Genomic DNA, 24,833 nt, shown 5'->3' on the forward strand with positions numbered 1-24,833 from the left:
AAAAAGTTAAAAATGGGGAAAAGTGGAGGAGAGAAGCATTTTATGGAATGAATGCACTGACACTCTGGCCTCGCCTTGGAAAATTTGAATACATTACAGAGGGTTTAGAACTCCCTGCAAATAATCCGCCGGAGCCGCCCCCATCTCAACTCCAGGACACCACCCTGGCCCCTCCCCTTTTCGGCCAGGACCACGGCATGACAATGACACAAAAGCCGCGCACTTAATCGCCGCGGATCACATTCCGTAAAACCGCGACGATAAAATTTTTTACGCTTCATTCTTGTGTACTTAGTGGAATGGAAGGGAGACCACCAACCACTCTACTTCACCACCCATGGTGGCTGACCCGCCTGTCCGCAATATCGCTGGAGACGTCTCTGTCCAGTTTCCCGCTTACCAGAAAATCAGATCTGAAATTATTTCAATTTGTACGCGATTTATTTTTATGTCTTTTTTTAGAGAGCCCTCCTTCTCATCAGCAGAGACCCGAGTTTAAACGATTTGTAAACATTTGAATTGGATTTTCGGCCATAAAAATGGCTTGTTTGCGACCATAACGAAAAGACTGGGCCAAGTTGTCGGCATTAGTGCTATCATAAGTAGGCGAAGTACACCTATATATTTCCGTAACTCAATCCACGCTAATCGCACTGCATTCCGCTTCACTGAAGTCGCTGGGGGGCCGATTGGTTGCGGTCACTGAGGTGGGGGACGTTCCTAACAACTATAATAAATTAATAAATTACCAAGTTTTTGCATAAAACACAGTTTTACTTATCAATGAGCCAAGCCAACTGCAGTAATTACTAGCCAGGTTCTGCCGAGGGTGTTGCCAAAGACAAATGACTGTAAAAATGTAAAGCTCAGCTCAGGCAGTAAATGTCATAAATTATCATCACGCACCAAGTGATTGCCGACTAGCGATTTTGACTTCTGGCTTCTGCGTTGCGCTCTGGTGGGTTGCATAAGCAAAGCAAGTCAAGTATATTTTATAGCTTTTATATAAAAAAGCGGAGTTCAACGATGGCAAGCCTTTTACTTATCATTTGATTCAGGAATCGAGCAAGCATTTACGATTAACATTTTGGCAGATATCATATCTACCATTTCTATTTACAAAAAGTCAACACCTCTTTAATAATTAACTAATAAACTAACTCTTTGAAATGTGAATGTTTTAATTAAAGCATGAGCCCACACCTTCACGTACCAAAATCATTTCCTGTTGCATCTCTTTACCTTAGCTGTCAGCACTCGAAATAAGTATGAAAATGTTTCATTTATGACAAAATCCACCCACATGTTAAAGTTTTGATTAATGCTGCCGAATCTCGACACCGCAGCCCGCCACATGTAACGGCATTTAAAAGAGCGTGAAAAGTCAACTGGGAGGGGCGAAATCCTATCCGCACACGTGGTAGCCCAACTCCAGGCTAACCCCTGTAGCCCCTGTAACCCCTCGATGTGAGTGTGATTTAAATAAAACTAATGTTTGTGTGAAAATGGATTTTCTGTTTGTCATCGGCTGTTGACTTCCCCTGTGTTTTGTATGCAAGGGGCGAGCCGCAGGGCCAAAGGATTTCTTCCGTTCCTGTTCCTGGCCATATTCAAATTCGGCGCCAGCAGCAAACAGATTTAAATTCGCATACGCTTAGCACGTGAATGTGAATCCTTAAGGACGACGGGCAGGAAGAGCGAGAACGACGCCGCTTTCCGCCGAGTCATGCATCATATCTACAGCTGCGGAAACCCCTGAGTTGGGAGGGGTTCGTCCTCGGGACAGGACGCGATTGGGTTGGGTTCAGCTTTGGGTTTTCAACGTGGCTAGGTGGGATTTGGAGTGGGGTTGGGATGAAACTGAAACTGAAACTGAATCGGAGAGCGCGCGTGGTTGACACGTGATTCCGGTGCTCGTAAATTTTCAAGAACTTCCCATTCTTTTTAGTGGTTCTTGTAGTTTTTAATTTGTGGCTTGTTGGGCCCTGTTAACAGTTATTATTTATGCGATGAGCGCGAAGAGATAGCAAAGTTATGGGATATCTATAGAGCGGATATTGCGTTAGCTACCTGTGATAAGGATTGCAAGTATCGCAGAGCCAAGGCGCATTTGCAACCCCGAAAAACATGCCACAAACTTTCAAATGTGGCGCAGAGAGCGATATGTGTCACTTGGGGATGCTTGCCTAAGAATATATGTGGGCTTGAGATTCTGCGAGAGTGAGTGAGTGAGTGAGTCAGTGAGTGAGTGTCACACCATCATCCATCATTTTGGACTTGACCTTTTTTGGGCTGGGCTAAGCTTGCGTTTAACGCAGACCAAAGGCGAATCTTTAATTTTGTATTTGCTATCTGGCTGGCTGCACATGTTTCATCCGAAGGATGAGAGATTTTCCGAGAGGGCGGCAACAGTCCAATGTCAGACAGACCACATAAGCGGCTCTCTGGGAAATATGCCTTGCAATGGCCCATTGTAAGCTTTCCTGTGCACACATCTCTATAATATAACATAATATAACATATACCCACTCGGTTTTCACTTTTGTGTCGTGTTAAAAATGAATTTGTCATCAGTAAACGGTCTGACATGTTTGCCAAAAAATAAATCTCATTCACTCTCCTCCACCTTTGTGATCATCTCATGTCTGGCAAGTCCGTTGGGCAATACATCAATACATCAATTGTTGCTCGGTGGTTGACTTAACTCCTGAACTCAGCTAAGCCAAAGCCAAAGTCCAGAAGTCCCTGATTGATTTGCATTGAAAATCGTGATTTTAATTGACATGCGATGAGCTCGGCAATACAGCGCACCAATAATTATGTCAATCTGCTCAGCTCGTTGATCGATGGATTCTGCTTAAATTGGATGGGGTCGGATTTTTAAAGCAAATTGCATGCTGGGTTATGAGATATTTATATTAAAGAAATGTACTTGTGTACCGACTGGTTTGCCGTCACTTTCGTAAAAGTCGAACTAAACCGGTCACATATGTATATCTATGATATTCCAAATTCAATAGAGGCTGTGGAACGAATCAACTTAAAAATATAATTTATACGATTTATTCACATATTTTGTTACTCACTCAATGAGCCGTACAAACTGCAATCATTGAGCACTCGAAACATAAATGTAAACACATGCCCAACGACATTTATTTTTGGTGGTTACAACTCTTTCGGAGTTATTATTATTAAAATTTATACACAGCTCACACAAATGAAACAGATCGGACCGAACGTGCTGGATGAAATACGACATAAAAATAGCAATAAGTGGGACAATTATGATCCAATAGAGGGGAGCACATGAGGTGGAGAACCGGGGGAAACACGGTTTCCCGGGCTTTATAATAGCCCCGAATCGTTTAGCTTGAATCCGAAATCGGTGGTTAAAGGTGGGCCAAAATGGAGGGCAGTTTGCGGCAGGTGAGTGGTGGGTTGTGGGTGGTGTGTGGTGTGTGGGTGGTGATTATTATAAACGCATCGTTCAGATCATTGGCCAAATGGATATCTAACAATTTGTTGCTTCGCTGCTGATTGAATGACGGCTATGCGGAGTGGTGGGCTATGGGTGTAAAGAGCGTGAAATTGATATGCAATTAAAATAATATTTTTCCAGCCGAGTGAAAACGCTCATGATTATTACGAAGCACATATAAAATAATTGTTGATATCTCTATATCACGTATAGATTTTTATAGCCACCAGCTGTCAACAAAATGTGCGCAAAATAATAATTTCCATTGATTCGATCCAATTTCGAATAATGTGTATGCCTCGCATTAAAGCCCAGATGAAGGATTTTGCGCCAGCTCTATTTTCTTCGCTTGTTTTTTAAATTCTTAGAAAGTGCAGAGGGGATAGCAGGCGGAGTGACTGCTGCGGTTAATGGCTTTTGAATGCAAATTCAATTTTATCGCACTCTGTTCACTTTTTAATAAGATTTCCACCCAGCCCCACACCCATCCTCGACTGCCGGCGAAAGGTGCACTCTGTTGGAAATGAAAATTAGTTGCAAGAGCCCAAAAACAAAACAGAAAGACTGGCTGGCACTGAAATGAAAGCCCAGAGACACGCGACTTGCGACTTGCGACCTGCGAGAAATGCTTTTTGGCGCCACAAGCAAACCTGTCTCTTACTTTTTTCTATTTAAAAGTGGTGGTATTTTTACACTCTTACAAAACCTTGACGTTTTGGCTTTTTAATATAGAAAATAATCACCGCTTGTAGCCGTTGATGTGTCTTAAATCATATAAAGTATTTGAATGGTTTAATCAAAATAAAGAGGTTCCCTCAAGCAATTTCTTAAATCTCTATTTGTATTTCTTTTTCCGTCTAGCACTGAATATAAAAATCGTTGAATTTCGGGTATTAAAATTCTATTCAGAAAATTTCTAAAATATTAAAGAAATGTAGTATTTTTATAGTTTTTTTAACCGTTAAGAAATAGTTTCCCATCAAGAAAAGAACTTTAAACGGTGTTATAGTTAGTTCATCGTCTTTTGGGAATGGCGTTCGGATTTTTTACCTTCATGTGAAATCTTTAAATATGTTTTTCCGAGTGCTTTCTGCTCGAGGGGCACTGCCCACAATCCAACAAATTGCGTTTCGTGTGCGAGAGTGGGTGGGAAAACTGTCAGAATGAATGAGTAGCCCGGTCACACCTACTCCCTGTCAGTCAGGCCCGAATTCGCCCCTAAGCAGCCCCCAAATGGAAATGGAAATGGCAATGGCAATGCCCAGTTGTCCAAGCCGTCGCCTTGAACCGGCTTGTGATCAAAATCGAGAAAATAAGGAACTTTAAACTGCAAAATAATCATGGGCAGATACAATACTCGCAGATGGATAGATAGCTCGCTACATTATTTTCAATTAGATAAATGGATTCGGGTAGGATTAGAAAGTGTGTTCGGGTTCACTTGGTACTTTAAAGTGGGACTCAGGGGAAAGTTTATAGTGGGAACCAAAAAAGTTCGAGTGGCTTAAAGAAAAATTTGTCCATTTAATGCATTAAGTATATTTATTCCAATATGTAGTTTATTGCTATTTAACATAATATATTATTATTTAACAATATATTAAAGATATTTCTTAAATACAGACAGTTTTTTGCTGTCCATAAATCAACAGAAAATCCCGAAGAGCTTGAACCGGACTTAGCTGCAGCTTCACCCATTAAAGATAGTTCCATCTTTAAATGAAATAGCCGAACCGACCCTTAAAGTGCCAGTCATATTCATGAGCTTCGCATCAGCTGCATATAGAAATGGGAATGCTCGCTGATTATCAAACGAAAATATTTGCTAATCACGCAGCTGCTTCCGCTGCACGAAAATATCAAATATTGCTTATGAAACTGCATAAACTTGGCAGCAGTTCGATGGGAAAGGATGGGGACAGATGGGGCAGACTAGAACCCAACCCATTAGGAATTAAGTTCCAGGCTAGACGCTATTATTTCCGACAGCATGATTTTATTTGCCTTGCCCATCATCATCGTCATCGAGATCCAACCCCTTGTTTGGGAGCTCCACCACTCCATAGCCGAAGAACATACTTCTGAGAGAAGTAGAAGTTTAGCGCTTCCTTGAGACTTGCCCGGCTGGGATTTCCTTCTGGTTTTTTGCCACCGAAACTTCTCAATAAGAAAGTTGGGTTTCAGAACAGAATTGAGTAACAGTGAGTTTAAGGAAGTACCGCCACTTGACCGCTCGTTACGTGCTGCATGTGTTGACCACGTCAAACCGGCTTGCAAACTTCCGCTTTCCGAACTTTGAGGTTAATTATTTTCCACTCTTGCTACAAGCCAACTTCAGCAAAGGAAGTTTCTTGGCCGATATTATGTAGTAATGTATAGTTGGAATTTTGAAGCAACTTTGTGACCGAAAAAGATAAACAAAGACGCATGTCTCCATATTTTAATATCGAAACCTCTAGGTTGAAGCACTCAAGACAATGAAGTCTTGAATTATTTTCACACCTCAATAATCATTAATCGATTTCAGTATGAGTCTAGGTGTTTTTCTTTATGCTCATCTCTTTGCTAAAAGATCCATTAAATTCCATGGCAAGCTTAATACTAAAAAATATGAAAAAATGCCGTTGTAAACAGTCTATTAAAGTGCTCAATGAAGAAACTGCATCTGTAGTTGACCAAAAATGTTATTTAAAATAGCTAAGCAAATACCTAAAATTACTCATTATCTTTCGAAATAAACATATTCCTAATTAAGTGTTTTCCTTCTTTTTCAGGTGATAACTCCATTAGTAAGTACTTACCCAGCTAAACAGACAATTTCTTACCCATTGCGCAATCTAACCAACCACAAACAATATGATTCTGCAATTGGCCTAAAACCATTAAAACCAAAAACATTTTGCATTCGTTGCGGGAGAGTCTTCAAGGCGAATCGGTAATATGAAATCAGAAACCGCAGCAGCCTGATTAAATCGTATTATACCAATTTCGGCCAGCCTACAGGGATCTTTAAAAAACCGCAAAGTGAAAAATGTGAATTATAATGGTTATAAAGCCATTTCACTTGAAAATTTGCTTAGCCAAATAATTAAAGCGTTTCTCAGGAAAATATCTGGCCAAGTTGGGACGACCATTTTGTGTCTCGAAATCATCTAGAGTAGGTCCAAAATCATCCATAAAAACGGAGAAAAAAACTGAGCCAATCAAGCGTCGACCATTTTGGAGACGGTTCAACGGAAACGTCGCTTTTTCATGTTCGTGACCAAAGCTTAGGTTTAGGTTTTTTTTTTGGGGGAAGGGAAGTGAGATACAGCAACGCAAACACGGCTTAAAATAAAAAACGCAGAGAGGGAGAAATACCCATTTTCCCTGAATTAAATTGAGGAACAAAACACGAACATTTTTTATATACATATCTGTGTGTGCGTACATACATATAAATAATTTAAGAAATATATGTAGACCAATCTTGTTCGTGTTTCTGTTCGCTGACAAGGGAGAGAGCCGCAAACACGCTACCAGTTTAAGTTTGGCCCACACCACACACAGCACACACACCACACACACCACCACAATCCGAAAGCCTCTCTCATTCTCTTTTTGGCTTTGTTGCGGAGGAAATAATTACATGATTGAGGTACTCCACACACACACACTGGCTCGAATAGCCACAATGACAAACACTGGACCCCTCCCCTCCCCTCCCCGCCCCGCCCCGCCAAGGCCCCCTATTGCCCACCTCGATGTATATATACATATATACACTTTTTTGCCTTTTGGTGGTAGTCGTCGTTGTCTGATCGAAAAGAACATGTCAGGTTTCCCGACCTGGCCATTGCATGCCTTGGGTTCCTGTTCGAGTATGAATGTAGTATGAATGAAAGACCGCGCCATGGCGGCTTTTTGTGGCGAGTGGTTGTGGTTCTTGCTGGTCTGCTTTTTGCTTCGTTCAGTTTTTTGGCCCGTGCACTCAAAAAAAGTATTCATATTCAAGGTAACGTACTGAAGTGTTTATGCATGGCAAGATAAATCTTAAATGTCTTTATATCTTTATATGTATTTATTTTGATTCTAATCGGTTGCCTTATAGAGAAAGAGAGTTGTGGTAAGGTTCAACTCAATGTTTCATTGTCGTCTCATTGCAGTTCTCACGAGCTTCATGGATCAGTATCAATCAGATTACCTTTAAACTAATTTTTCATGTTCAATGCAAGGGTAATGATACAAAGTTGGCTGACTAGTAAGCATTGATGTTGCGAATCTCATTTTGCTAAAGCTTTTATAAGACAGTTCAGTTCGTAATTGTGTAAATAATTTAAAATTAGGTAAGTTCGGCTATCTATGACCAATTTCTATAGGAAGACATTAGGTTAAATAACACACCGTTCTCTGAAATCATATATTCTCCATGTTATAACAAGTATTTGATTTCCCTGATAACATAAGCGAAATAATTTTAAAATCCAGAACACGAAGTACGATAAGTTGCTAAAATATTGCACGTACAATGCGCTTTTCAAAGTCAAAGAAATGTATTTAGTTTTTCCAGCTACTCAAATCTGAAGATGGCCTATTGCATTTCTTGCAGTGTATGTCGACTGGCGACGGTCGAAGGCCCTGGCCCAGGGCAATTATTGTATCGCTGGCAATAGCCACCATGCCCACCCCTCCCTGCCTCTCTCACTGCGACTAACTTACCCCTTGAAACCCCTGCTGGGCCACAGAACGGTAACCACTTTGCTACGAGGTTGTACATAAGTGTGTGTGCCAGGACTAGGAGCAGAGTTGAGGTCAGCGCATTGTCGTGCTGTAATTGGCTGGCTGTGGGGTACTTACATATTTCACAGGACATAACCAACACCCACTCCGGAAGCACGGCATATGTGAGTGGGGTTCTTGTATATTAGCCAAGTCGGTTACTAACCACACATAGGCACATTAGAGGGTTTATTATCTTTTCTGATATTTCCAGTTGATGTACCTAATAATTATAGGTTCCTAAAGGTGTACATTACTATTTAAAAAGTATTAATTAAAATATTTGTAACATTATTTGAATCGGGGAAAAGGACTCTTTTCTCAGAATCAGAATCATTGTTAAACAGAATATTTGAATATTGAACCTTCTTAAATAAAACTTATATTTGATTTATTTTCCCATATTCCCAATATAAGGCCCTTTTTCTACCAAAATAATTTGTAACTTCCTCGATGCGCTTCACTCGATAGATCAACTATGATGTGTGTATAAGCTATTACCCCGACTTGTCAGTCATGAGGATTTCCCATTAATTTTGCCTGACCTCTAAAGTTCCGCCCCCAAAAGAAGAAGTAGACAAAAAAAGAGACTACCCCTGGCCAGAACATGGGAGTCGGATCTTCCGACACCATCCCCCTTGGAAGCATTTCCATCTGTGGTTTAGTGGCAGGATTAATTTCTAATTTCGCCTAATGTCCAAGTGCTGCCCAGTTCGATGTTTACATTTTGGTGTACCGTCTTCTAATTTACCTTGATAAAATGTTACCGTTCCCATTCCCAATTCCCATTCCCATTCCCATGCCCTGCCCTGTCCCCGGGCTGTTTTTGTCTCTGCCCCCTGAACGCATTCGAGTCGTAAAGGTAGCCGGACTCGCAGTCGGATTGGAAATCGTAGTCGGAGCGGAGTCGGTCGCACAGACGGAGACGGGCCCACATGCTTGCATCATTAATCATGACGTTTCAGCTCTGACACATTTGGCCGATCGGCGGCATTGGCAGCGGCAGCGGCTGCAGCAGAAGCAACGGCAAGCGGATTGTAATGAACACGTTTTGTAAGGCAGACAACGGCGAGAAAAACGCGGAGACGCAGATACAGATACATATACATATACAGATACTGATGCAGAAACAAATCCATAGACTCAGATACAAACGCAGACGCAGCCTTAAAGAGCTTGAGACAGACGCACGTCAGCAGTGGACGGCGACGACTGCGGATGCGTGTGCACTTAGAGATATTTCTTATTCAGGTAAACTGTAGTCGAACTATTTAAAAAAAATACTGCACAAAGTCAGTATGCAGTAGAATGAATCATATATATTGAAATTACCTTACCAATTATGGCTTGCCATTTTATTTGAAAGAACTCTTTTAAATCTAGTTCATATTATTATTTATTTAGAATATTCTGCAGAACCATTTTTTAAAGTGAAAAGAAAGTTGAAATACAGTTGGAATAAATAATTCTTAGTGTATCCGATGCGTGCCGAATGATGGCAGAGCGGCCAGAGACAATGGGCCGTTTGAAGACAAATATTTTCACAATGGCAGCAAAAGACAAAAGGAACAAAACCCACAAGCAGGCCAGCCAGAAGGCAACTCATGTAAATATTGGCCAAAACTATTTACGAAACTATTAGCTGCTGTTATGGGCAAGACTAATTGTGCCGCTCCGGGGAGGGTGCCTTTTTAAGGCGGAATAAGTCAGAGGTAAAGGGAAGATATGGGGAAGAGTTTCGTAAGGATTGCATAAGGACATCGCACAATAATGAGGTTTAAACGATGACATCTCTCAGACATGGTTTTCGGTTTGTAAAGCCGTGAGGAAAGATGTCTGCCTCCATAAAAATATCAATGACCACACAGAAAAGCAGACTTGGGTATAGTTTTAGTTAAACAGCTGAGTGTGCTTTACAAAGATTTTAAACAGATTATTATGGAAAAAATCTATAAAGTATCGAAACTTTTTCCAGCCAAATTTCTTTTAGCCAACCGCCGTTGTACAAATTTAAATAATGTAGTCCTTAAAGCGCTCTCTCCTGGCTTCTGGCTTCTGGCTTCGGCTTCTGGCTGAAAGGCCATTTGTCCTTGGTATCAGCAGAGCTGCTACTAAACCAAATCTAGGTTGACTTATATACTTCCGTTTCCGGCAGCAAGCATACGCTTCAACTCAGGTCGGACCCCCATCCGAAACTCCGCCTGTGTTCGAGGGATTTTTATGGCCCACACTCAGGAGGGGAGAATGTGAAGCGTAGTGTGTACTTGGCGCTGAAACAGAATTTTATGCAAATATCCTAATCAAATTCACATTTGAAGTTCAACTGTTTTATCCAAAAGTTGTACCTTCTGAAAAAGCCGAGAGCCAAAGCCGGCAGCGTCGTTGTCGTCGTGTGGCAGACGCTTGTGCTTGTGGCGCTTGAGACTCGGAGCCAGAAAGATGCCACCCATTTTTAATTTATTTCCACTTTTCCACTTAAAAAAAGGGAGCCACTCCACCCTCGAAGTCCGGACCCGCCCATACCTTCATCCGCAGCCGTATCCGGTGCGTGCGTCCGGCGGAGTTTGTCGGGACTTGGGGTTGGTGTGATAACACCGCCGCCCGTTTACTGTCTTCTGTGCACTTGAAAAAGGGGACGCCATGTTAATCAAACCAACTAATTTTGTAGTCTACAATCATTTGAAGTATTTGAAACCAAAGAAAATAATTTAGTCTGAAAAAATCATCTTGAATTAATAATAATTTAAATAAATTGTATAGAAAAGAATCTTAGAGTTATTTAAATCATAAAAAATTGATCGTAGAAACCTATTTCTGCGAGTGCAGCCATATCCTCATCCGAGCGACATCGCAGCGGGGGTTGTCGCCCATATTTTCACTTATCAAAACGCCACCCCATTTGCTTGCCACCGCAAACTTAAGTCTGCATATCGAAAGCGATTAAACAGTTACCGCAACTTCAACTCCAAAGGCTTCTTAATTCGCTGCAAATTAAAACAAAGAGTCAGCTCTCGGCGGACAAAAAAGGATAAAAATTAGTCACTGCAGTGACAGTAATTCAGACAAGGCTCCCCATTTTCCCATTTTCCCAAATACCCACTCCCCATACCGTGCCTAAGCCCCTCACCACCCCGCACGGATTCGATGCGCCACTCGGCAACAACTGTGCAGCATTCGTGGCATCCTCACCGCTGGGTGATTAATTGCAATTTAAACGGTTTCAATTAAGGCAGTGCGCATCCTTCGCATCCACTGCACTGAGCAGGGCTAACATATTCGGATCCGCTTTTTCCACCTTTTGTTTTAAATGCCTTTTGCCCCGCGGATGGAATTGATGACATTGACAGAACCAAATTTCAGTATTAGGGATTTGGGTTTTTTTGGGAATCATTTGGTTTTGCATATGGATTTGGTGAAAACGAGAGTTTCTACCCAATCTATCCCATTTATCAGTACCAGAACGTTGAAATTGTATCTGAGAACTGTAATGCTCACAACAGAAACGTTTCATCTAATAGTAAGATATGATATAACATAATTGCTTATTAATTCATACGAACAATTCATCAATTAAAGAGTTTGTATGGCAATGGCAACTTTTTTACAAACAGGCAAGCCGCTTACAAATATCCAAATCGGTTTTTGGAAGATTGCAATGAGAAGTAATACAATGTCTATCAATATACATACATATATCGTTCTCCCTGCGGACACCCATTTAATCGTTCCCAATCATTCTATAATCGTTTCATCAATTCGCAACCACTGCCTGAAATATGGCCAAGCTGAATTGACGATGGTTATATGGTCCCATGTCCAGGGTATGCATAAATAAGCCAAATAAATGTGTATATATATCATTCGAACATAAGTACATACGTTTACGTGTGGCCCAAGGAACTATGTGACATTTAGCATATGTCGCCACCTGTGTGTAATGCCCCGGCAAGAGCTACACATGTATTTGACACGACCCACGTAAGACCTGAAGTCGGAGGGGGTAGGAAAACCCCCGGAACGGAGGGGGCGCAAAACTTTGACGGGTGGCAAGACAAAATGCAAAACTTTGGCAAACAGCGAGTTGCTTAGGCAAATTCGTATGTGAAACATTTGGCAGCAGGCGATTTATTTAATGTCTTTGCCATAGAACAAGGACCTCAAGCAGTTCAGCAGGCTAGTGGCAGGCAGTTGCATGTTTCAGTGATTTAAATGATTTATGTCTCAAGACTTTGACTCGAGGGTTAATATCGGCCAGGCAACCAGCCAGAGCAAGCCGACCGAGCAGCAGCAGCTACATCCACATCCACATCCACAAGAACAACCTAAGCAACTGCAGTAACATCCACACGAACCGCATATTTTAGGGGACAAATTCTCTCAGCGCACTCAGAGAAATCATTGAAGAACTAGTGAAAATACTAAATACACTAAATATACTGAATACACTAAAAAGTTGATTAATTTAGGCTCAAACTATATGAAATGAATGATGGTTATTAAACAAATTTGTTTCATAAAAATAGTTTTAAGAAGGTCCGTTTGACTTAGGCAGTGTCAGGACAGTTCCTTATGAATGAAAACATTTTCAAGTTCTACATGCTCTTCAGTCTACAGTGAAATGCTTTTGATTGTGCAATTTTTTCGCCGTCTTGACAATATTTATTTCGAGTGCACTCGTGGCAAAATGTGCGTACTTTTACTGGCAGAGCCCACTGGCCATAACTCATTTCGAAAAGGCGGCGCTTGTGGCAAATTGAAGGCTGCACCACCAGCAGCTCCACCACAAAGTCCGGCTCCAATCGCACAGCTGCAAGTCGACGAGCTGCAAGTTGAAGTTGAACGCATGCGAACACCGTTGAAATTCAATTATCAGCGATGGCATCACGCATACGCCATGTTGTCGGGAAACGGAATGGTGCTGACCGGCAATTAAAGCCACTGCCGTCGGAGCCTATTATTAATTTGCATTTGCGACAGGCCAGAAAGCTTGTGCGTTCAGTGGCGGCAGCTAAACTGAACTGAAACTAAAAACTTGTTGATTGGCCAGAACGACAAGTAGATACTGAAGAAAGCAGGCTTACGATGAATAGTAATACGTATGTAGATTAATTTAAATATTACAAAAAAAATATCCTAAATAACCTAAAAATCGAAACGTGATTCAGTAATTAAAAATCAAGTGAGCTTTAAATACGTTAGGGTATAAGTTGCTCGGCCATAGTCAATTAACCAATTTGCGTTAGCCGGCAACAGAGTTGCTCAGAAGATTTATAGCATTTTTAAATAGTTTTCTGTTGTTGTGGCTTAAATACACTAAGTGGTTTGCGTTGAAAGCTTCGAAAGTAGCAAAATGTAAATACTCAGAGTTAATTGGTCAGGTGCCATTAAAACTAGAATGGGATGAGGAAGTATTTAGTTAATCTAAACTTTAATTCATATAATCTAAAGTATTTTATATAAGAAACAATGTTATAATATAATTGAATTAAGATCTGATCGTATCCTAGCCATTTTACTTTAATGTTTTCAATAAAGTTGACATTACTTATTAGTAACTCTAATCGGAACACAAAAGCTTGGTTTTTAAACCAATGAAAGAAATAGGATAGTGGTCTCGAAACAGTGTATACTTAATAGTATTTGGTGTTATATATTATTCGAATTACTGTGTACGTGGAATAGGTTTATTTTCGTACTCGTCGGTTTCATTGGATGAGGGAAATTCTTCAAGTTGTGTCCACTCGGCTAAGAGGTTGACCATCTTTTTCTCGGTCTCCATTCCTCGTTCTTTACACTCGCAGACTTTTCGCGTTTGCCTTTGGCATACCGGAAGTGACTTTTGCTTTTTCTCTTTTTCCTATTTTTTTCACAATGAATATAATTTTTTGCCGCCGGTTGTTGTTGTTATTGTAGGAGCTGTTGTTGCTGTTCGTGTTTAAAATAAGCAAAACTTACGAAGCGATAAAAATGCCGCTTCAAGAAGTGGGAAAAGAATACGACGATGATGGAGGAGAGAACACAGAGCAGAAAAATCGCAGGCAAAAAACCAAGTTGGCGTGTAAATGTAATGTTTTTTTCCAGCGGCTCCCCAGTAAAATGTACCCTGTGATGTGGCCACCCGACTGGGTGGTCAGAGACCCACAGATCCCTCCCCTTCAGATATAATCCCCCTGCTCTAGAAATGACGCGGCCACTATGAAGTTGGCTAGGGGCGATTCACTTGCGAGACAAATGGAAATGAAGCGTTTATTCAGCTTTATTGCGGCGATAAGAAAAAATGAGGCATTATTTCGTTGTTTCAAGCGAAGTTTCATCTTGAGCTTCGCCGCTTTTTCCAGTCACTCGCACTCCCCTCAATCCCAATTTATATTATTTATTTGTACCCGCGAGTTTTCCATTTGCGCCCTGAGGCGGGGAGCAGTCGGCCTGACCACCACAGGTCGGGTTTTCCTGCCGGGACCCTGCAATTTCCTCGAACGTCTCCGGTTTTCGGGTGGCTGACCAGCCACCAGCCGTGAGTTGGCGGTTTTCTTATCCGACCGCTTGAGAATCTGATTTCGGGGGGGTGGCAGCCAATAGTAGGAATTACTTGCATTTAAATGTGACTCAAATCGAGCGGAAATAAACCTGAGAACGCTTCTTCTGTAGAGACTGGAATGATTAAAATTATTGTTCAAACATAGGATGTTTCATTTTAATCCCAAAGAACTTGCTCTTTATATAAGCTTTTTACACGTTTCTTACGATCAAGATTCCTTATATATTGTCGATATGTGCTTAGAACCTCTCCATTTATTACACACCCCAATGCTACCCCTCCGTTCCGAAATACAGCCAATTATCATTCGACTACTGGGAATTTTGTTTTGGTTTCGATTTTCAATAACTCATCAGCAATAAACCGTGAAAATGAACGGTAGCCAGATCAATCAAAGGCCAGAACTCAGCTCGGTACATCTGAGATCGCGATACAGGCCATAGCCATACAGAGTGGCGTGAAACCAATGCGATCGAACAATGAAACTCCATTGGCAGCGCCAAACTCAAAAGCGCCCAAAGCCGCGCATCATTAATTATGCTCAGTGTTGCTCAACAACAAATATAGCAACAAAAGTGGCAGAGGATCGGACACAAAAGCTGTCAGCACACGCTGATCTGTCAAACGCGGCAGCCAAAAAGAAAGAAATGCCAGCGACATCGTCAGTCAGTATTTCAGTATTTCAGTACTTCAGTCGCTCTTTCAGCCAGTCAAGCATTCAGTCATTCTTAGCCGTCGGTGCTGCCTGCCACTTGGCTCTTGGCAACGCGACGCTTTTGTTGCAACTCAAACAGAAATATTGATTAATCATAAGGAAACCAGGGGTATATTTCGTTCAGAAGTCCGCCATTGCTGAAGGTGCTGCTGCTACCTATTGCTCCCCAATCGCAGTTAGAGATGATATCGTGTCGGGCATACTTAAGGCTATCTAAATTAAAGACCATACCTTATGATTTGAATAAAGAGGCTAAAACTCAACAAGATAGCATTACAGACTTCGATTCTCAGAAATTAATTAAATGAGATTGTAATACAATTTTAACCGAACTATTTTTCGTGCAGTGCTTTCGTAGCTCCATTCATGGTGCGTGAGCGCTGAAAAACCCGTTGAAATGTGTAATCACTTGCCCATCTCTAAGGGGCATTATTCATTCATGGCGAGGTGAATCTGGGTTGGTAGTTGGCTCCAGGAGGTGTTAGACTTCAAACGATCGTAAGCTTATTTTTGGCCTTCAGCTCCGGTATTTGTCATTGTCTGGTTCGCATGACTTGTGTGTGCAGGGGCCTTACAATTTACTCGTAAAATAATTTTTCATGCAACTGAGTCCGAGGGGACTAATCATTCTCGTTTCTACGGATCGGAGGCGGCACGCTTTCTTGTCCATTGTTGGCAAATACCAAAGAGCTTTCCATGACCCATTGTGCGGAATTCTGTTCGGGAATCCCACAGCAGATCGCCTGGAAATAAGTATTGTCAGTCATTCCAATGTAATCGCATTCGAGTCGAGCCTTGGTTTAGTTTTGCTATATAGCAAACGAAAATCAATTTCCGACGGAGCGAACTCTTAAATCGACATTAATTTTCCATTGACTGCGATGAGGCTTTAAGCAGTTTTTTCCGCTCCCATTTTTAATTCGCTTTCAATCTGGCAGACATGCAAAAACATAATCCACCCCACCCGGAGCACTCTCCACCCCACGGAAATGTAAATTTTACCCCACGAGTGAGGGAGAAGGAGTGCTGGAAAAAGTTTCCCTCGCTGATTTTGATTGACAGCTCTTAGCATCCCTGATGGATTTCATATTTTGAGCTCGCAGGACGAAGTGACACAAGGAGCAGGAGCAGGAGCAGGAGCAGAGCAACGCACCAGGCCAAAATGACAGCTAGCGGGAATGGAAACCTGGCTTAAGCGGTGGGCAAACTTTTTACCAAACAGCTTTCATTTTTCCATGGCAACCGAGAAATATCTTTTCGTTTTTTCAGCTCCAGTTCACCCAGCTTCCCTATCCTCCGCAGTCAGCACATGTATTTAAAGAGCACAATATACATATAATACAAATATCGTAAATATTTACAAACCGCTGGGCCACGATGAAAGTTTTTCAATTTGAACCGCTTTAAAGTAGTTAGGCAAACTCTCATTTCCCAGTGTGCCATCTCGCATCTGTGTCATTCAATTTGAACAATTTTCAATTGTGAGAAAATCTGAATAAATCATGGAGAGAAAATAAAAACAAACGAGAAATACTTTTAAAAAGACTGGAAATAGTCATTATTGTTTGATTTTCTATTTTCCCTTACTACCTTTCATATCCTAATACAATATCTAAGAGAACAAAAAATATACGAGTCACTAAATTTTTAAGATAATATAGTTAAAGAACTTATTTGAATTCGAACGGTACTATGGTATTTATTGATTATTAAAAACCATTAAACATTATTCCATGCAATTAACCAAATTTATAAGACCACTCCTCCTACTTAGACCTACAACATTTATATTCAAGCAATTGATATTCAACAACTCCGAATTATTTTCTTGATCTCTGACCTAGCATACCAACTATTAGGTAAAAATATTATGGAAAATATTTCAACATTAATCAAAAATTTTCACACCTCCAGCGGAGCAAAACACTGTCCCCATTCAGCTTCTGTCCTGGCCAACAATCCTGAGTCTTTAGTTTCTTTGAGTTTGTTTTCCCTGTTTGTGTAAATGTTCGTATTGTTGACATTTGCTGGTCATGAAAAGTCATTAAATATATTTCTCTAATTTATCTTTCGGCTCTGGCAGCTTTGGTCGGTGGTGGTAATGGCATTAAAGTAAAGTTGGGCAAACTGAAAAGAAAGCGGAAATGTCTGTTGGTCTGGCCACCGATGCTCGACTCGGCTTGGCTTGGTTTGGGACCTCTGCGTCCTGATCTCGGACCACCCACCCTTGAACCCTTTCGTGTCCGCTAATTAAAAGTAATCCCGAGGAAAGGACCCGGCCATTCATGGAGTTGTTATACTTTTCACATAACTGTCAATCAGTCTCACAATTAAATGATTGAAGACACTCAGCTCGGGGTTTTGATATCCTATATCCATATCGCCCATATTTTCAATCTGGGCTTAGGCAACAATATATAGATATTTATTTGGAGAGCTCGCATTTTAGTTGGCCTGAGATGGTTTAATTTGAATGCATATCAAGTGGATGCAGATACAAAATGTTTTCATGGGAAATTGACTTTTTCCATTGCTCCGAAGACGACGTCGTCGTCAGATGTCTGTTGGCTGTTGGCTGTTGTCTTCCTTTGGCCGGAATGATTAATGGTTCTGCTCTTTGCGCATTCGTCGGCCCACACCCGCGGCAACAAAAAGACATACACGTCCACATCCACGTCCAGCATTTGTTGCTCCGACTGTATCTGTATCTTTTTTGTGCTGCTGAATGATAATTTCTACTGCATCGCGCATCAGCGTTTGGCGTTTGGAGTTTTCAGCTACTGAGCCTCCTCGCCATTGTCTCCCAGTTTTTATTGTGTCTTCCCCCAATTTGATTGAATCCGCCTCGGTACTTGCAGATACTTGAGCTGATCGCCTGGCCTTAAAGTTTTAGCCAACTCGTTGCCGCTCAACCGCAGAGAGCTCACGTAATTTAAGGCCAAGTCAAGGCAAAAGGTCCTCCTTCCCCGGCTAGACCGACCGAAAACCTACAAGATAAATTGAGGTCATTTTTTGCCAGTGGCCACCTTTGGTCAGTCCGGTGTCCGGGTTGTAGTTCGGGTTCGAGTTCGAGTTCGAGCTCGGGTTTGGGCTTGGGCCTGGGCTTATGCTCTGGTACGGGTCCACCTTGTTGACCGGCCACAAATGTCCTTAATGTGCATCCTTATGGACTGCGGTCATGTGCAAGTGGTCGAGATGGTCGAGCCCAAAAAATTCCGCCCATCCCCAGCTACGAACGTAAGAGTTCACGAGTAGTTAGCGTTAGGCAAACAGCCACGAGTGTACCATTCATTCTGAAAATTCCCTGCCGTGCGAGTGGGCGGGGAGCGGATGATTTAGGGGGTGAGGTGGGCTCAGTACACTACAAAGAACAAACTGCATTTTTAATAATTAAAATAACATAGGAATTTAGGAAGCATCAGGAGAATATTAGCCAATAAACATTGAATTCTTTTGTCGACACATGGGATTTCTGGAATGGTATTGTGGTACATAATGATTAAGGGAGCTTTATGTATCGAGAATATATGAATTTGCATATAATTTAATGGATAATGATCAATTTCTTCCTGTGTACTGATTATAATATGCATTTATAGCAAAAAACTTGACTATCCTCGGCGCCCTTTTACCATTTGTGCAATTGTTGCAAAATTTACGCTCATTTTAATTCCAGCCCAAAAGAGCGGCAAATGCGTTAAATGTTTCAGTCCTGACCAAACTCTTTCCTGCCGTGCCCCCTTATGTTTTTGGTGGGTTAGTTTAGCCCGGAATATAAACATAAATCCTGTCTTTCAGCAGGAGAGGTGGCGAAAGAAAGGTCCTGTTGGTGGACAACGAGTGCGTTTTAGTGTTAACATGTAAATGATGCTGTTCAAGCAGTTAATAAGTGTATAGGTATATGCCAAGGGCTGTAAATCATCAGGAGCGTTTCCTTTCCTTAGAAATTAATTTTATTCGCAGACCAGGGCGGAGATTTACGAGCAAATAATACCAAGTGATGATTGCCAGAATTAAGCTTGGAGCTTGGAGCTTGGAGCCTGGAGCTTCTCGCCCTCCAACCGAAAAGCATCATTCGCAGTAACCTAATCCAAAGGCAGCTGCAAAGTATCCTTCGCTCGTAGTTTGCTGATAAGTTTCCATCCTGACTTTTCCGGCATTTCATCCATGCTGATGACATTTCCAATGTCTCCCCAGCCCTCTGGCCATGACAAAACAAAATTCATTTCGTAATTTCCAGGCCACCTCGAAAAGGCCAAAGCCAGCCAGCCAGCTGTCATTTGGGGAGTTGGCAATGTGGGCTGTATGGTTGGATTCCATTTTGACCAGGCTGCAGAAACTGCACTCAACTTGGCTGCCTTGCAGCTTTCCCGTTCCCCCCTTCCGCCCACAGACTACCGTTCTGCTGCTCTGGCACTGCCACGCCCTCCGTCCTCCGCCCGATTCGGGTTTAGAAAATTATCTTTTTGCTTGTCGTCGCCAAAAAGGAAATCATATTTTCTGCTTTTGTGCACTTTACTTTTCAGTTTTCGTTGGCTGCCGCTGGCTGCCGTTGTGTGCCACTGCCTCCAGTTTCAGTTCGCTCGTAAACAGTTTTCGGGTGCAACTTTTGTGCGAAATTTATGCTTTCATTCCGTATCTGTATCTGGGCACTTTTCGCACAAGTACATGCGACTTGGGTCTGGGAAATGGGAAATGGGAGATGGGAGATGGGAAATGGCCCTTCGCCTGAATCCCTGTGTGTTGGTGTGTGTGTGTGCCCCACCAGGTGGTGTTTATGGCATCCGCTCTGCGAGTATTGATGAAGGAACTCGGGCTCGCATCTGTAATTCAATCAGTGTCTATGTCTGGCTCCTCGTCCTGCTTCTTGTCCTGCTGCTGCCAGGATCCTGTTCCTTTTGCCATTTGCCGCTATTGAGACTCTGTTTACGCAGATCGTTCAACTGGAAACGTCGTGCTTGTTGCCAAAAGGCAAGTGGCGAAAAAATACAAAAATATTTTGCAATCGCATCAATGCAAATAAGGTGGCAAAATTTGAACTGCGGGAAAGGTAGCAAAATGTCCCGTTTCCTAAAATGATATGCGCATTTATTTACTACTCAATGCGAGTTTTATTTGGGGAAAATTTATTTTCGCTGAGTTTATGTCCCTAGCAGTTTTCTGATCCCTATCATTAGAACTCGTTTTAGTATCGAGATGTTAAACGGTAATCATTTTATATCCCGGTCTATATGGCAGTATATTCTATGGCTGGTTTTTTGGATAAGTTTTCCTCATATTCATATGTAAATATGTATATAAGAAGTAACATCTGCTTTAACTGTTTTTTGCAACATATTTATTATTAAGATATGTTTAGGCTTAGAAAGTGTTAGGAATACAAATTTTGGCAGTTCCGTTAACGTGTTAATTTAATTAATATAATACACATGGAAGAACTAAATATTTTCAATTTAATGAAGACTTGGAGTGTCAAAAAATAAAAATAGATTTTCCCTTGCTATTCAAATTAAGTTTTTCACGCTCCCCCTGGGAGCTATGTACTTTCCACTGAAGCTGCTAGCTGAGGCTTCGGCTTCCGTTTGGTAGCCGAACCACTTGAGAGCCCTGCTGTGGGCATGTCTTTGCCTTACTGATTGATTGATTAGATTTTTGTTAATTACTTAACGCTCGAGCTGCGAGTGTCGCGACTCGGCGGCGAAGGAAAAACGCTCGAGACGAGCGACTTACGGCGCGGCATCAGCTGCACTTTTCGGCAGGATTGCTGGAGAGTGCTGAAAGTTTTCTTATCTAGTTGGGCGAGTTTTGCTGAATTAGTTATGCCCTCTGAAGAGCTGATGGATTGATTACGGGCGGAGATTGAGAAGTGGAATCCTTGAGGCACGGGTCCCACCGCGAATGCAATTTGTTGACGCATGTCCCATGGCCACGCCCACCCGGGGACATGTTGGTGGGAAAACCTCGAAGAACAAATACATACGAAAAATTGAACAAAAAATTCACATTCACTCCGCAAGTCTCAAACGAACAAAATGCAATTTCTCAATTGCAGCTGAATTCGTTCCAGAAAACGGCCTGCCCCGACGACTCCGCACCGCGTACACCAATACCCAGCTGCTGGAGCTGGAAAAGGAATTCCATTTCAATAAATATTTATGCCGCCCAAGGAGGATCGAGATAGCTGCCAGCCTGGACCTTACGGAGCGACAGGTGAGTGCTCCGCAATGCAATTTATTCCGCTGCATTCGCACACGGCTGCGGAATTCCATTACTCCGCTGACAAATTGCTCACTGCCAGTAGTTCGACTCCTTCCCCCACTTTGCCACTCTTTTAATTGCACACACCTGGACGGAACTCAAGCTAATCCCATCTCTCTGTTGCAGGTAAAAGTTTGGTTCCAAAACCGCCGCATGAAGCACAAGAGGCAAACGCTCTCAAAAACGGACGACGAGGACAACAAGGACAGCCTCAAAGGTGACGATGATCAGTCCGACAGTAGTAAGTAGAGCATATACATACATGATTGATTACATTATATTTTATATTAGATATTTTTTCACATTTTTGTTAGTTCTCTTGATTTGCCATAAATAACGCTCGACTATAGCATTCTCTCTTGTTTTCCATCAGTCTCGTGCATTTTTCTAGATTTGTTAAAAAGGCACAAGCCCACCCTTGATAAACCTGCTTACAATGTTTAACATTCATTTAAAAACACTTGAAAGTGTTTTAAAGCTATTTATTTTCCAATCTATATATCTCTAAGAATATGTTGAACATTTTGCAGATATTTATCATTGATAGCAGTTACAGAATAATATTGAATTTATTTTTCAAAATATACGATGTTAAGTGCGCTCTAGAACCACTAACTATGCAGATGCTCTTATTTATTCAGAAAAAGAAAACTATTTACTGCGAAAAACTTAGGACTAACCCAAGTGCCAAGTGCAGTAAATGAATAAGATTTCAGATAAAATGTTTTCGATTCGTATTGCATAAAAGGATTCAGAAACCAAAAAAAAACTTGAACTCGCTCTTGGGGTTTACCAACAAGTTGTTCCACTTTTACTTTTCGGTTTTGCATGGTTTTCTTTCTGGGGCTTTTACGCAGAAGTAAGAGATGGTGTAGCTTATCAATCATTGTCAGAGCATGGGATGGGATGGAACGACTCTTGGCAGGGCGGCCCTCGACGTGCTAACCCCTTTCGCGTGAGAGTTCCGAGTTGGTTCTCTGCCCTCCCCTCCCCTCCCCTCTCCTGTCCTCTAAGTCTTCCACTTACGAAAACAAATCATCAATATTCCTGGCCATATACCTACTGATTTGCTTTCATCCTATCTTCCCGTGAAATGCAGACTCCAATTCGAAGAAATCGTGTCAAGGCTGCGAACTGCCCTCCGATGATATACCCGATTCCACGTCGAATTCCCGGGGTCACAACAACAACACGCCGAGCGCCACCAACAACAACCCGAGTGCTGGAAGCCGTAGGTTTTATTATAATAGAATATGGTACAATTTCTAATGATTATTTTTGAATACCCAGTGACTCCAAACTCGTCCCTGGAAACGGGCATCTCCTCCAACCTGATGGGCAGCACCACCGTATCCGCCTCAAATGTGATCAGCGCCGACTCCAGTGTGGCATCTAGTGTAAGCCTCGATGAGGACATTGAGGAGAGCAGTCCCATCAAGGTGAAGAAGAAAGACGATGGTCAGGTGAGTCAGACATCTATGGTGCGAGAGCTGTTTGAAACAACTTAAGGGTTAAATGAATGGAACAGCTTAAAAAAAAAAATAAATTACATTTTCGTAAATTAAGTGCGAGTTCTAAGTAAACAATCCTTACTTGGCTACCAATAAACTAATAATCTTTAAGAAAATTGTTAATTCTAAGATATTATGTAAAAACAATATTATTTAACTCTTGAATATATTTGTTTTAATGCTGCACTTCAGGTCATCAAAAAGGAGGCGGTATCCACCTCTTCGAAGGCCTCGCCCTTTGGCTATGAGAACTCCACACCCAGTCTGGTCAGTTTTCGACGGGATTCCGATGCCGCCGCCGTCGGAAATACACCCACCAGCAAGGCAGTCGGCAAGAAACGCTTTCAGAGTGCCACCAATAGCATTGCCACGCCCACACTCCTTTCGGACAGCAATAGTGGAAACGGAAATGGAAACGGGGGTGGAGGTGGAGGTGGCCCAGCTGGTGGCTACTTTCCAGGCTATTATCCTAGTCCCAAGCAGCAGCAGCATATGCAGCAGCAGCAGCAGCAGCAGCAACTGCACCCGCAACAGCAGCAGCTGCCGCAGCAGCAGACCCAGGACTACTACGGCAAGTACGACATCGAATTCGCCGCCTCACCGCACCACAATCCAAGCAACAACAAGCAGCAGACGCTGCACGGCGAGTACCTAAGTCCCAAGCCAAGTGCGCCTAATTTCCACCAAAACAGTCAACAGCAGCAGCAGAACGAACAGTTCTACTACAACTACAACGACACCAACGGCAGTGCGTACTTGAACCACCAGCAACAGCACCACCACCACCCACAGCACCACCAGCAGCCGCACCACCACCAAAACCATGTAGCCGACTTTGAGGCGCCAGTCAACGGACCCAGCAACTTCAACAATGGCGCCTACTACGACAACATGAGTTTTCAACAACAGGCGCAAGCTCACCAACACCAAACGGTGGTCTTCCAACAGCAGCAGGCACAGCAGCCAGCGGCGATTAACCACCAGTGAGTAGCGAGATATCAATCGATTTGTATATCGATTTTGGGCATCCATCCCTATAATTTCCAATAGTTTAACTTAGCATAAATGAAAGTTTTATTCATGCATTCTCATAAGTCGGTCAGTGTTTAAAAAAAACATTTGAAATCAAAGCAATTGGCAATGACATATATGGTAACATTTGTACGAGCTCCCAGTCAGAAATCGAATCCTTCAACTACTAGTTGGTTCCGTATTACCTACCACGTAATCTTGAATGGTTCTTTTGGACCAGTTTTTAAATCTTTCGCGTGTAAAATCAGTTTGACCTCAATAATTTGTTTCGTTTTATGTAAAAAAAGGATTCCCTGTTGATACTTAAATTTCTAAACTTTATCAATGCAGACGAAAAAATTAAATAATTTTATCACAAGGTAAACCTTTTTTGCGAAGGCGTATGCATGCGAAGATTTCATAATAAGATTGTTTTATATATTTGGCATAATATTTTAGATGTTCCACTTTTTTTGGTTTTTTTCTCAGCCATCCATAAGTTAAAAAACTTTCCAGCACTGCCATAGTAGCCAGTACATAAGCCCGATATGGTTATGGTGT

The 24,833-nt window shown here is 41.9% G+C and overlaps 1 protein-coding gene across 1 annotated transcript in view; it reads left to right on the top strand.

The window, feature by feature from the left end:
- The window catches only part of LOC120451759 (homeotic protein proboscipedia), a 31,990-nt gene that overhangs the window by 6,195 nt on the left and 962 nt on the right, over nucleotides 1–24,833 (top strand). Inside the window, exons 3-8 of the mRNA XM_039635687.1 lie at nucleotides 6,256–6,270; nucleotides 21,560–21,702; nucleotides 21,877–21,991; nucleotides 22,850–22,981; nucleotides 23,041–23,213; nucleotides 23,454–24,244. Of these exons, the coding sequence (XP_039491621.1) occupies nucleotides 6,256–6,270; nucleotides 21,560–21,702; nucleotides 21,877–21,991; nucleotides 22,850–22,981; nucleotides 23,041–23,213; nucleotides 23,454–24,244 (1,369 nt within the window). The remainder of the gene's footprint in view (nucleotides 1–6,255; nucleotides 6,271–21,559; nucleotides 21,703–21,876; nucleotides 21,992–22,849; nucleotides 22,982–23,040; nucleotides 23,214–23,453; nucleotides 24,245–24,833) is intronic.

Source organism: Drosophila santomea, chromosome 3R, assembly GCF_016746245.2.
Source record: "Drosophila santomea strain STO CAGO 1482 chromosome 3R, Prin_Dsan_1.1, whole genome shotgun sequence".
Classification (NCBI taxonomy): domain Eukaryota; kingdom Metazoa; phylum Arthropoda; class Insecta; order Diptera; family Drosophilidae; genus Drosophila; species Drosophila santomea.